This window comes from Eleutherodactylus coqui, chromosome 9 (assembly GCF_035609145.1).
Source record: "Eleutherodactylus coqui strain aEleCoq1 chromosome 9, aEleCoq1.hap1, whole genome shotgun sequence".
NCBI classification, from domain to species: Eukaryota; Metazoa; Chordata; class Amphibia; order Anura; family Eleutherodactylidae; genus Eleutherodactylus; species Eleutherodactylus coqui.
This window is the reverse complement of record NC_089845.1, coordinates 17,402,505-17,417,529: the sequence shown is the minus strand read 5'-3', so window position 1 is coordinate 17,417,529 and position 15,025 is coordinate 17,402,505. Positions and strand designations below refer to the sequence as shown.

The following is a 15,025-nucleotide window of genomic DNA, read 5'->3' as shown; positions in this document are numbered from 1 at the left end:
TAACCCTTTCTGCCTTCTACTTGAATGAGCGCTGTGTACTAAAAAGTGTAGTGAAAGTTACACTTCCACTTTAGGGAGCCCGGGGGTCATGCGACCACCGAGATTTCCTGCTACAGCAGAGCTACAGTGTCGTACTAGACCTTTACCAGCTCTGCCAGTGACTAATGTCACTACAGGGGATGTTTGCCCCTGTAACCAGGGCTCCTATGGATTCCTCAGCTACAGTGGAAAAACGGAAAAACGCATGTGAATGTCCCCCAAAAGGTCTTGTATAACGTTATGGGCGACAAATAGTAAAATACATAAATAAAAATTACAGAATATATACATAAAGAAAATAACCCAAAGGTGACGCCTACCAAAGCAGTCACCGCATGCGCCCTGTAATCCACAACCATACAAATTATATGTCGAAACAAAATGAGGAACCAGTTCCCATACTTTATTTTAGCATAAACCTAATTTAAAAAAAAAAATAGAAATGTTAGAAAAAATTGTTTTTAGCCTTTTACCCCCAATAAAACTAAGACGGAAAGAAGAGTCAGTGAAAGTTTTTTTTTTTTTAAAAGCCCTATATGTCACAGAAAAAAAAACCCACTAAAGTTATTTTGGTAACTAAAAGGGGGAAAAAAATGAAGCAATAGAACTACCACATCGGTAAAATCCCTAAAAAGTGTCTGGTCCTTAAGATACAAAACAGTCGGGTCCTTAGGGGATTAAATGGACAAAAATTATTTCGTTTCTTATTGGTCATTCATTTCATACAGGCATAAAACAAATAGTTTGCACCTCATTGACCTGTGAATGAACGACTGAACGAATGCTGTTCAAATGCAAGTGAATGCAAATGACTAAATATGCAAACAACTTTTCTGCCTGTTCACATTTGCACTTTCTGCTTTCATTGTCCGCCTCCACCCTACGAATTGAACAGTAAGACTGGATTCCATTGAACATAATGACTTCATCTGTTAGGTCCTCCTGCAATTCTCAGACAAAATCTTCAGAGGAAGAGCAAAGTGCAACCTCTGACGTAGATGTGAATGAACCCTTAAGCCAACCCCAATGCAGCAATATATGGGGTTTCATTTGTTACCAGCAATATAAGTAGGCTCACAGAATATCAGTGATAAATGCCCCCTACAGGCAAAAACATCTAATCACCGCCACAGCTTTTAGAGATTCACAGAAAAGTCTACTGTACCCTTTGCTAATAAAATTGCAATATCAAGATTATATTTAAAAAACCTAACTGCATCCTAATGTGCTAAACTAGAATAACTAAATGAGCAAGCGGAGTAACCACCCAGAAAAGAGCAACCCCTTACTGAAATCTCAACTGTCTTCCTATCTTTCTTTTGGGAAAAAAAGTATATTATAGTTTAGGACTTTATAGGGTGTAGTTAATAAACAAGTTACAGAAAAAAACCCTAATAGAATTCAAAAAATATAATTAAAGGATACAGCAGTTATTTGAGAGATTCAGCAGGTAACTGAGAAAATCCCACTACTGCACTTTATATCAGCATATGTTCAACTAGAAAAAAAAAGAAAAGAAAAAAAAAGGAAAAAACACAATGCTTCTTAAACCATGAAAGATACAAAAAATATTTGTACTGTTAGTGGAACTTATTGGAAAACACTGGTCTTGTGTCCAATGTAAAGCAAACCGTACTGTTACCTACTTCAAAAACAAACTACAAGTTTGACCCTTTTTTATGCAGACAGCTAGGTACTGGTTGTACATTTACCGCAGTTTCCGGTCTGTTCCTACTACTTTCATTGCTTTTCAAACATATTCCAACAAATCATGGAGTTTTGGTGAAGGTTGTATCAGTTCATTAGCCAGGCCAGTCCCCCTCTAGCTCTACATCAGGTGTGACAGCTAATGAACTAACCAACCTCTTCAGCACATCAACAGATGGCGGGGAACTGCTTGTGTTGAAACATCTCTTAAGGTGCATTTACACACAATGATCACTCAAAAAAGGGCTTTTGAGTGATCATTTTTGCATAGACTACTACTTGGTACTAACGCTTATTAGTACTAATTAGTAGCGTGTGAGCCACCAGGAACTGCATTCAGGGAACTGACCACCCACTTGAACATTCCCTTTGTTCTGCCATGGAGCTGACAGAGGAGACAACGTAATAAGCCGTTTTCAGCGCTCCCTGGGCAGAACACAGCGTGCGGTCCTTCTCATCAGCTGTTCTGCTGAACAAATGATTTCATGCTGAACTGAATTCCATCGTTCGGCAGAAAAGTGAAAGATGAGCACATTTATACGCAACAACTAACTCTCAAGATGGCTTTTGAGCGATAATCGTGTCTAAATGGGCCTTAAGGCTGCATTCACATAGCATTTCTATTTCGGAAGACAATCGTGTATTGCACGATACATATTGTGCTCTCCAAAAACACTTACGGGGAAAAAAAAATCTCAAACAGCTTGGGTCTCCACTTAATTCAAAGTCAATGGGCAGTTTGGAGCGCTATCTGAATGCCACTTTCAGCTATTCCAATGGCATCCCGAGAGGCTAAGACCGCGTACACCGAAACACTGACTGCAGCCTAGCACAGCAGAAGCTCCACTATCGGGATCATGTAACAGGGACCGTCAGGCCGTCTAGAGTATTCAGGATTAAAGCATACTAGTGGGTTTCATTTATCTACATTTACAAACCACTGTGTTTATTGGTCAAGCTCTTTACATCTATTCTAAGTGATACTGATACTTGGAGGAAATACAAACTTCACATTAAGACATTCGGCGTGTAACGGGAATGCCACTTGGTTTCTTAGCCTTTCTTTGCAGCATATGTCATGGCAGCCACATCCAAAATCTCCAATGTAGGCCGAGTAAAACCATGAGGTGCATTTTACAGAAACCCCCATAAGTAAACCAGCAAAAAAATTTATTAATACAGTAAAAGCATGTTCCACATTGTTCTACCAGTTCTATACTTGCTGTACAAAGCCCTATTCACATCAGGAAGTACACCCCATGAGGCATGCACATTAGCCAGAGACTACATCATAGATCACAGGCTTCATAATCAGTCTATATGTAAAGGACTAAAGGGCATTTAATATAATGGCTCCAATAGACTGCCAGCTCCAAGAAACCTACTTGTACATAAAAATAGGTTATCAGTTTCTTTAATCTTATGTCAGTCCTCATTAAAAGAACTCATTGTCACCTCACTGGAATATAGCATTTTTGGCCGAGACTTTGGAAGATATGTGGCAAGCATAACAGTTTTTTTTCTCAGGAAGTAAGTTTCTCCTTAAAGGGGTTGTCCCGCGCCGAAACGTTTTTTTTTTTTTGCATAGGCCCCCCGTTCAGCGCAGGATAAACCCAAGGGATGTGGTGAAATAAAAAAAATAAAAAATTTTACTTACCCGAATCCCCTCTCTGCATCTTCCTCTTTATTTTCCTCCAAGATGGCCGCTGGGATCTTCACCCACGATGCACCGCGGGTCTTCTCCCATGGTGCACTGTGGGCTCTGTGCAGTCCATTGCCGATTCCAGCCTCCTGATTGGCTGGAATTGGCACACGTGACGGGGCAGAGCTACGTGATGACGCGTAGAAGGGGGCGGAGCCAGAGCGCCACTCGTGGCCGGACCGACCAGAAGGGAGGAGACCCTTCTGCGCAAGCGCGTCTAACCGGGCGATTAGACGCTGAAGTTAGATGGAGCCATGGAGACAGGGACGCTAGCAACGGAGCAGGTAAGTGAATAACTTCTGTATGGCTCATATTTAATGCACGATGTATATTACAAAGTGCATTAATATGGCCATACAGAAGTGTATAACCCCACTTGCTTTCGCGGGACAACCCCTTTAAGGAGAGCATCTATAAGATGTGAGGAGAATTAAGGCTATCCATGCTGCTCTAAGAAACATACAATTTGTAAGCTAAACTATACCTCTTAAGGTGAGTTTACACAGGATGAATGTCGGGCAAACGATGCCGACACCCGTCCCTGTGTATCCTCGCTCCTGTGCTCCTGCACGGGAGCTAGTATCACTGGCTCGCTCACAGAGCAACCAGTAGGGGGCTGGGGCGGCTGCAGGAGATTTCTCTCCTTACTCCCCCGCCCCTCTCCATTGACATAACAGCAGCCGTTCACTACTGAATAGCCGCTATGTAGACGGAACGATGAGCGATCAGCTCATCTTTTATGCTGCATATGGCGCTGGCCGATGAGCTGATCGCTCATCGTTCAGTGTAATGAGAAGCTGTTCAGTACTGAACGGTCGCTGTGTTATGTCAATGGAGAGAGACGAGGGAGCAAGTAGAGAAATCTCTTGCAGCCTCCCCACTGAGAGCTAACGATACTAGCTCCCGTGCCGATGCACGGGAGCCAGTATGTGTAGGGCCGCGTGGCGGGCATAGTTTGTCCAACAGTCATCTCGTGTGAAAGGGCCCTTAAAGAGATGGTCTCCAGCTCCCTCACCCGCCTTTCCAGTAAAAGGGAATCCCCAAATCTCAGTGGGATTGTCCTCAGGCTCATTAAAAAAAAAAAAACAAAAAAAAAAAAAAAACTTTGGAAGGCACAGCATTCCTTTAAATTACCGTATATACCGGCGTATAAGGCGACGGGGCGTATAAGACGACCCCCCAACTGTCACCTTATACGCCGGTAATACAGTGTACAGTGGAGCAAAGAATAAACATCATTACTCACCTCCCCCGGCGTTCTGTCGCGCTCCGGCAGGATGTCGCTCGCTCCTCGTCCCCGGCGCAGCATTGCTTTCTGAATGCGGGGCTTGAAATCCCCGCCTCCAGAAAGCTGTCATTGAATGGCTGTAACTGGCTGACGGCGTGTGTATTAGCTTTCTGGAGGCGGGGATTTCAAGCCCCGCATTCAGAAAGCAATGCTGCGCCGGGGACGAGGAGCGAGCGACATCCTGTCGCAGCGCGACAGAACGCCGGGGGAGGTGAGTAATGATTTTTTTTTTTTTTACACTTTTTTTGGTATTACCGGCGTATAAGACGACCCCCGACTTCAGAGCAGATTTTTCGGGGTTCAAAAGTCGTCTTATACGCCGGTATATACGGCAATGTTAGACTATTTAAACAAATCTTGTAACAATGACAGGGAATTGCAAGCCAAAGCCCCCCCCCCCCCCAAAAAAAAACGTACACAGATAGCTGTTTTGGGTTGACTGCCCATCAGTGTGCAGGTGGTTTTTCGGCTTGGTTAGTGAGGTAATTACCCCCCCCCCCCCCCCCTCTCTACTTTTCCTTAGTCAGACCTCATCTGGAATACTGTACCCAGCTCTGGGCCCCCTACTTTAAATAAGACAGACAAACTGGAGCTGATCAGAGAAGAGTTACCAAGATGGAGAGCAGTCTGCAAATCATGTCTTATGAGGAACGGTTAAAGGATCTGGGAACGTTTAGCAGAAGAGAAGGCTGAGAGGAGACTTAATAGCTGTCTACAAATATCTGAAGGGCTGTCACAGTGCAGAGGATCAGCCCTATTCTCTCTTTCAGTTTCATTCCATTGCTTCTACTCTATCCTTGTGCAATTGAGGAGACAAATTAGATATTGAACAGAGAGGGGGATCAATGAGTGAAACAGGTTACCACGGGAGGTGGCGAGTTCTCATATAAGGGAAGTCTTCAAACAAAGGCTGGACAAAATAGCTGTCTGGATGATATAGTGAATCCTGCACTGAACAGGGGGTTGGACCCGATGACCCTGGAGGTCCCTTCCAACTCTACGATTCTACCTCAGCAGAAAGGAAGGGAATTGCATCCTGAGGTGTTCAGATTGCTTGCCACATAATGGGGGCCACCAAAAAAATAAAATATATATATATATATATATATATATATATATATATATATATATATATATATATATATATATATATATATATATATATATATATATATATAGATCTCCAGCAGGAACAAGTGTCGGTTATTCTCCTCTCAGAGCGCAGAGGCTAAGGCAGTAGGCACGGTCACCCTCTAACACATGTGGGACTGGATCTAGTTTATGCTCCACCCTGACCCACTCCCCGCTCCTGATACCGCTAGTATTGAGGAAGGAACAGGGATCAAGGACCACAGTAATATTAGTAGCTCCCTGTTAGCCCAAGATACCTTGGTTCCCTCTGTTAAAAATTCCTCTGGCGGAGATCCCATTCACCTGCCGTTGAGGCCTGCCTTTCTACATCCAGGCCCACTATGTTACCTGGAGGTCCAGAGGTTCAAATTAACCGACTGGATGCTAAGAGGGTTAAGTTCTTACGCCCAAGTCTATCCAACAAGGTGGTGTCGACCATTTATGAGAGCCTCAAGCCTTCAACTAGAGAGTTCTAAATCAAATGTTTAAGAAAAGTTTTCAGAATGGATGGGGCAAGATATTCAGGAACTAGATCAGCCTGACATCTCCAGTATTCTAGACTTTCTTCAGAAAGGTCTGGATAAGGGGTTAAGTCGTAATGCCTTTAATGGTTCAGGTTGCGGCCTTAGAGGCGTGCTTTAACCTCTCACTGGCAGACCATAGGTGGGTCAATAAGTTCCTGAGAGGTGCTAGTAGGCTTCACTCCTTTGTTAGGAACGCCTCATCCATGGGACCTAACCATAGTACTACAAGCATTTTGTAATCCACCCTTTGAACCCCTGGCGGAACCGTGATCCTGCAGTAGTGGACACAACCGATGCCAGCACTACGGGCTGGGGGGCCCACTTACAGGGGAGGCACATACAGCGCTCCTGGGGTCCTCATGAGGTATCCAATACCTCCAACTTTGAGTTAATTGCGGTCTGGAAGTCCCTATGCAGCTTTCACACACAATTAGTTGGGAGACACTTTAAGATCCTTTCAGACAGTATGACTGCAGTATCACTCATTCACCACCAGGAATCCTCTTCTCCAGCAGTTCGTAGGGAAGATTCTACGCTGGGCAGAGCAAGCAACCAAAATCTGTTGGCCTTTCACATAAGAGGAGCCAAAAACACGACTGCGGATTACCTTTAAACAAAATTAATCTGTCGTGGCCTTCTGGTCAATTAACATGAAAAGCTGGTCAAGCCATATAGATATTGGCCTAGCTGCAGAAGTGGCGGCAATATTGGACTTGATAGTAAGGGCTGATGTGTTTTAGGCCTTACACATGACAGCGTCAACCTGGCTGTCCATGGGATCCTTTAGGTGGGACACAGTCAAAAGGTAACCCAAACTTCCGGGTGACCTTTGAAATGGCTGCGTCCACTTTGGGAACATCTTCGACAGTAGCCATGTCCTCTTTGGAAAATAGGAGTCGCTTTATAAAGTTCTTTGATATCACTGGACTATGTTCCATGTACTGCCATTCATTTAGGATTAGGTGTCTGTTGCATTCACTAGGAACACCAATTTATGCTGCGGCATGAGACCAGTACCCTTAAAACTAAAATTAATAAAATTAAGTTGTCCATGGAGGGTGGACTGTTAAGACCGGAAGAAACTCATAACCGTAGCCAAAAAGTTTGGTACTAGGGATATCCCACAGAGATTTATATGTGGATTCCCTTATTACGTACTCAAAGTTCACTAATAGATCCTTTGGTACTAGTCATTTTTCACAGGGTTCCCAAAACAATGAAGGTCCCTGTAGAATGTGTTGCAGCCTTTATATATAGGCTTGCATAATATAAGGATGCAACAAAAAAAAAAAAAAACAACCAAAAAATGAACAACCTGATGTATATGAACCTACAGTATTTGGTTAATGGACTCACCCCAAGGCGATGGGTCCAGCCCAATTTAGTCTACACACCGCTAGTTTGCAAGTTCAATACGGTTTGTTTGGCTCAATGCATTTCGGTTAGACTTCAACTCATCAGGAACTGGGTAGTCATATAAACAAAAATCGAAGGAAGAACCCAAATTGGTCCTTTTGCCTTCAATGCAAATCTTGTGACGATAACACAGGAGATGCCGAAGATCATAGAGAATTTATCAAAAATTAATAACACCAGGATGACTAGAAAGGTATTTAGCGATAGTCAATAACATCAGGTTGACTAGTCACAGAATTGGTATATGGTCGCCACTCCACCATTAGGGCTGGCAGCCACGCTTGTTTTTGTTCATCATTTATCCTCTTTTGCTGGACTAGGGTATGGGGTGGGGTATTGTCTTTTACCTCAAACAAGAAAAGGAGGGATTGAACCTACTTTGCTAAAGTCCAGCAGTTGAAAGTTAGCAAGTTGGGGCAGTTTAGTTTCCACAAAGGGCGAAAGGAAGCTAATAGCATGTGGAAATATTGGCGGCAGCTACTTTAGCTAGGGGTCATATAGCCACCTATTGATAGCATGTAGGAATATCATCTACGGCTATTTTGGTCAGTTGCCACTTTATGAGAGCTATTTAATATGCATTTAAGCCCCATCTATTTTTAATCTATCTGAGCTCACTTTAGCTCTTGCTTGAGCAACTGAATAGGGTTTTTTTTACTAGTGCCGAAGCATCCAAATCAGGCACTGGCATTCGTGTACCCCCTTGCAAAAAAGTGGAGCACTGTACCTTAGCCATAGATTTAGTATAAATGTAGTCTAGTGTAGCAAGAGTTTTGTGACTAGTCGACCTGGTGTTATTGACTACCGCTAAATACCTTACTAGTCATCCTGGTGTTATTAATCTTCGGCATCTCTTGTGTTATCTTCACGGGATTTACATTAAAGGCAAAAAGGACCAATTTGGGTTCCTTCAATTTTTGTGTGGGCTACGTGGCTCCTGAGGAGTTATGAGGTCCAACCAAAATGCATTGAACCAAACAAAACATATTGAACTTACGAACTAGCGGTCTGTAGACTAAATTGGGCTGGATCCATCTCCTTGGGGTGAGTCCATTTACCAAATACTGGAGGTGACATGACCCAGGGGACTGGAGGAGCCAGAAGATTGGTGAGGTGAAGATGTGGTAAAAGCTCCAGGCGGCCGGATCCTCCTCTTCCTGTGATGAAGCGTTCATTGCAGACATTCTGCTTCCTGCAGATCAGGGTACCCTATCACTAGTGGTGTAACCTTCACAGCCTAGCAAATAATGCCAATCCTCAGCAGCCTGCTGTAGTACGACTGCGCATGTGCAATGTCTCGCCGCTAGAGTTTCATATATTATATGACACTAGCAGCGAGATATGGCACATGTATGCTAAAGCAGGCTGTTGAGTATTCAGTATTCCCCGCTAGGCAGTGAACGCTGTGTCACTCGCCCTGCAGGAAGTGAACTGCAGCTAATGGGCACTCAAACAGGAAGAAGAGGATCCGATGAAATGGGGGTGATGAGATACAGGGGACTGGAGGAGCCAAGAGAAGATGTGGTAAGGAGACTGCTTGGAACGGAAAAGGCAAGTATTAATGTTTTTCTTCTAATGACAATCTTTTTAAAGTATTAACAGTAAGGGTTCATGAATGGGGCATCCTATCAGACCATGGAAGGTACAATGTATGCAGGAAAGTGCAAGCATGAAAGTTGAGGCACAGTAACCTCTACTGAAAAGGAAGTTGACAGCAAGACTGAGCAACAGAATTGGAGCAGGTTTTTGCTATGTATCACAGGTATGTACAACAAAAGCTGTTAATTGGGTTTTCATAGAAATGACAGGTATGCTTTAAAGAGGAACTGCACGTTTACAAAAGTAGCACCTCATTTTGATAACTGGGGATCTGGGATCTCAAACTACTACTGATCTGATGAAAAGGGGCAGATGCACTCACCCCAGCACTGTGTCCCTTTGGCTGTAATCATTACTCCTTGGCACTGCTCAGCAGCTGAAGATGGACTTAGAAGTCTAGGATTCTGTCCTAAGCTGCCAAGAAGGGCTGAGGAGCAACAATCACAGCCAAAAGCGGTAGAGTCCTTAGCTTAAAGGAAGGGTCAGAAACGTTGACTTATCAGTGGAAGTCCCATCAGACCTCCAAAAATCAAAACTTAAGAGTTACTGCACTTTTGTAAGAGTCTGAAAATGTGTTAAGTTCGTTAGGTAACGCACTCTTCATATAAAAAGCTTTACCAAATTACCACTGGTTTGAAGAGTCACCTGTGAGGATCTAATGGTCTTTTTGCTGGTGGGTGGGGGACGGATGTCACCGATGCCTTGAGGCGGCTCTTGCGAAGGCAGTGCGTTAGACAGCAATACTTGTTAAGTGTCCATATGGCCCGATAACGCTAATTTTTAAATCGGCACAAATGGTTAAGAGAAATGTACTGACTAATTATTGCTACAAACGGTCATCAAGGAGCGCTTCGTAGCTAGCCGATGTAAATGGGTCTTAATACAACTGCAACAACATAGTTTAAACCTGGATTACATATCTGTCAGGACTACTTACTTTCTTCTAGTAGCTCCATGTTAGAGGTTTTCTGAGTTATTATATTAATATGCTAGGCAAGCAGAAAAATAAAGCAGCCTGTACCCAATCCCGGCTCCCCATAGCTCCAGCACCATCTCTACATTCACCCTGCCAATGCCGTTTACAGGCTGCAGTCAGCGGGTTGATGGGTCACCACAGACTGCCGCAGCCAATCAGACGTCTGTGTTCGACAGCTGAGTTCCTGTGATTTACAGCAGCAGCTTGTGAGGTTCCATTTACCGGCTGACTCTGCAGATTTTAACAGTCCTGGTAAGAGAATTGGATCAGCAGAGCGCCAAAATGGGCAGATAAATATATTTTTATAATTTTTCCACATAATTATATTTAAATAAGTATAGTAGCCCCTGTGTGGATGACATTTCAAAATAAGAAAATTGTGGTGGCTATAGGGTGCTCTGAGGACCATGGACAACAGCAGGGATACTGACAGTGTCAGACTTCATTAGAGATCTGGATGCAGGGAAAGTTTTTTTCTAGCAGGTATGTAATAGGCTTCCTGTCAACTAAATATATTCTCCGCAAATAAAAACAACTGTTACCAATCTTTTTTTCCCCACGATCTTCATATAATGGGCCAATAATGCTGCGCTAAAGTGGGGAGAAAACAAAATACGAAGCGGCACTTTGCTTTCCTAGTGCCTGGAACCACAGTCATCCAACCCCTACCGGACAATGGCAGCATATCCAAGCAATATGCCATCCATGCCTGTCATGACACAACCCTGCACTGTTAAGTATTTATTGATCAGCTTGTAATCGATTCCACATTTAAAGGGAAAGGACTGGGAGGAGGCGGCCTTGGAATCTCCAATCCAGGTCTCTGTCAGTGAATAAGAGGACAATTTTATTTCCTTCACCAGTGTAACTCGTCACCCTGCCACTGGCAGAGCATGGGTAAATTTTTGCACAACCGTTGTCATTGTTGTGCAGCGTCAGGCACAGACTACAGGCACATGGTATGGCAGTGTTCGCACATTAAGACCTTTGGGGTTCAGGGATTCTTACTATGGCAGTTAGTATGTGAATCACCTCATTCCAGTCTCCCGAAGTGTCTGATAGCCTACTGGATGAATTTGTGCAGCCATCACATGCGTATTCCATTCAGAAAAAAAATAAATAAATAAACTTTTTGAGCCTCAAGCAATGTAGGAAGCTAGTAAAGCATAACTATTCCCTATGAAAAGTTGGTCTGTAAACCGAAGTGTCAACAGAAAATTTCCCAAGGTTTGGGACTTATGATCCCCATTGATTCTATTCTCACCCAAATTAAGACCCCAACTATCTTCCAGAAATCCTGTATAAAGACTGATCCAGATGTATATTGGTAGCCAGCAGTTTTTTATTTCACGCCCGCATCGTCATTGTTCGTACTCAGGGGATTGCTCTTAAGCATGTGTTCTTCCTAAATGGAACTCTATATATGTAAGAACTTAATTACATCATAACTGTCCTACATTTTGAATTCAATGGTTAAGAAAACAGTTATGATAAACAAGGCATTACCACGGAATTCAGGGGTACGAGAGCCCGATAAGAGCCGCCATCAGTGGAGCCACGTCTGCCTGCAGAGTAAAAGAATATTAAATGTTAGGATACTTCTAAATCAGTCCAAGAAAACCAATGTGAAACCTTTACTACAATACATGAAAGCGTCGCATGAACCCATTGCTTCACTTAAGAGATCTCTAAAAAAATGTAGTAATCATATTACCAAATATACACATTCAATTATAAGAAGTTTGTTAAACTGCTTGTGGTCATGAAACCCAGGACATCATGTCTTGGATGTAGAAGAGCGCTGTAAAGAAGTGTTTCAAAACAACTAATCAGCTCATATACTTAGTAAAGATGAAATAAAAGCACCTAGAATCTTTTGCTGCAAAAACTCTGCATGCCCTTACATCTGACAGATATGCAAATGATTAGATTAGTGGTGCAACTAGATGAATGGTTTTGCTACCTTAGACCCTAAAAAAGGTTCCACCCTTAGCCTATCAAAAGTCTGAGGCTCCTTGTGTAGAGCTTGATGACCACTAGACGTCTCTACTAGATAATCAAAGATCTGGCCCAGTTAACAGTGTTTGATAGGGGGCGAATTATTGGAATGTGAGTAGCTGGATGGTCGTATCGAAATGCCGGTCACCTGGCCGTTCTGACAAGACTGTTAGATGTTTGGATCAGTGGATGCATGAAGGCCATCAGATCACCAGTGAGAATTACCCGATCAGCCAACAAGCACCAGCAGCTCCAACTGTTTCCTTGTCTTCCATCCAGGGACAGGTGGTGTCATTACACTCGTGTGTTGACACCATTTCCAGGTGCTTGGTTGAAGGACTTTTAGACTCATGGTGTACATTACATGTACGGCCTCTGACACCCACCATTGTCTGTTTGCAGTGATGTCATGAACGGCGAAACTGGACGCTACGGAGTGGAACTGGGTTGCCTTCAGCGACAAATCTAGGTTTAGTTTGGGCACAGACTATGGCCATGTTCATGTCTGAAGACCTCAGGGGTGAACATCTTAATCCTGCCTTTGCTGTGGAGTGGCACACTGTCCACTGCTGGTGTGATGGTCTGGGGTGTGTGTGGGGGAGGGGTCATCTCATACGATAGTCGGTTACCCCTAGTAGAGGTACAAGGGACAATGACAGCTCAGCGATATGTTCAGGACATCCTGCAGCCACATTTTCTTCTCATAGCAGCTTCCAAGAGGCAGCAGGATAATGCTCGGCCGCACACAAGGCGGGGGGGGGGGGGGGGGGGGGGGGGGAAGTGACGCCAGGACCCCATTGTCTATGATCACTATTAATGACATTAATAAGGCACTGCAGGACAGAATCCTGCAATGCTTATCATAGCGATCATAGGTGTTGTCGTGCAAGTCCCCTACAGGGACATGTGTGGGGAAAAAATAATAATATTGTAATATATGGAAAAAAGAATGTAAAAGAAAAACCTTTTTTGGGCTTTCCTTTAGAAGTAAAAAAATATTTAAAAATTCCACATATTTGGTATAGTCGTATCCGTATCGACTCAAACAGATTGAACAAACTTTTTATCCTTCACGGCAAAATCTTTAAATGTTTTTAAAAACTGAGGCAAAAATGCCTTTTCATTTTGCCTCCCAAAAATACAAAAAAAAAAAAAAAAAAAAAAGTGTATAAACCCGTATGTACCCCAAAATGATACCCATAAAAACTACATCTCGTCACAAAAAACAAGCCCTCACAGACCTCAGTCCACGGAAAAATAAAAAGTTAAAGGACTTTGAATGCAGCGACTTAGAAAAAAAAAGTATAATTTTCCCTTAAAATTTGTTTTACTGCGGAAACGTGGAAATCCAAATTTTATTTTTTTAGGTATCACAAATCGTACCGACCCGCAGAAAAATGTATTGTGTTATTTTTGCTGCATATTTAATGTTAATGCTGTAAAAAATAGAATTGATATTTTCTCCCTGCGATCATAAAAAAAAAAGTTATACAATACTCTACGTACCCAAAAATGTCACCAACTACAGTTTCCATGCAAAAAACAAGCCCTCATACGGTCGTGTCAGCAGAAAAATTAAGGTTATGGCTTTTAAAAGTGAAGAAAATCCCCCCAAAATCGTTGCATCCTTAAAGGGGTTGTCCCGCGCCGAAACGGGTTTTTTGTTTTTTTTTAAACCCCCCCCCCCCCCCGTTCGGCGCGAGACAACCCCGATGCAGGGGTTAAAAAAAACAACCCCCACAGCGCTTACCTGAATCCCGGCGGTCCGGCGTCTTCATACTCACCTGCTGAAGATGGCCGCCGGGATCCTGTCTCCATGGACCGCAGGGCTTCTGTGCGGTCCATTGCCGATTCCAGCCTCCTGATTGGCTGGAATCGGCACGTGACGGGGCGGAGCTACACGGAGCCCCATAGAGAAGAGGAGAAGACCCGGACTGCGCAAGCGCGGCTAATTTGGCCATCGGAGGGCGAAAATTAGTCGGCACCATGGAGACGAGGACGCTAGCAACGGAGCAGGTAAGTATAAAACTTTTATAACTTCTGTATGGCTCATAATTAATGCACAATGTACATTACAAAGTGCATTATTATGCCATGCAGAAGTGTATAGACCCACTTGCTGCCTCGGACAAGCCCTTTAAGCGCAAAACAGGCTGTGTCCTTAATGGGTTAATGGTTAAGAGAAAAAAAATAGAAACTCAATTTTTTTTATTCCACTGTGTGTACATAACTACGGAGGTGTCAGTCTAGCCTTTGCTCAAGTTAAAAGCATTTAGAGATCCTTTACATCAGCCTCGTGGACCCCAGATAGAATGGCCAGGAGCCGAGTTGTTGACTCAATTGGGACATTGCTCTACCCATGAGCTTTGGCATGTGCAGAGCCTTTATGCAGGGAGGGGGTAGATGAGCTGTGGCCATCACCTACTGTGAATGGTGGATCCTGGGTCATAGTTAGATCTCATTACAATCCTGCCTGTGACAAGGAGATGACTGTACCCAAAGTTGTTTCTCCAGAAGAGGAGGCATAAGACTATTAGGCTTGGTGGTCAGAGCAAAAACTACAGCATATTGTATATCTATGTACCGTATTTTGTGCTTTATAAGACGCACAGGATGATAGGACGCACCTCCATGTTAGAGGATAA

The 15,025-nt window shown here is 43.4% G+C and overlaps 1 protein-coding gene across 1 annotated transcript in view; it reads right to left on the bottom strand.

The window, feature by feature from the left end:
• PIGN (phosphatidylinositol glycan anchor biosynthesis class N) overlaps window positions 1–15,025 on the bottom strand; it is a 351,259-nt gene that overhangs the window by 215,864 nt on the left and 120,370 nt on the right. Inside the window, 2 exon segments of the mRNA XM_066579178.1 lie at window positions 6,331–6,339; window positions 11,879–11,947. Of these exon segments, the coding sequence (XP_066435275.1) occupies window positions 6,331–6,339; window positions 11,879–11,947 (78 nt within the window).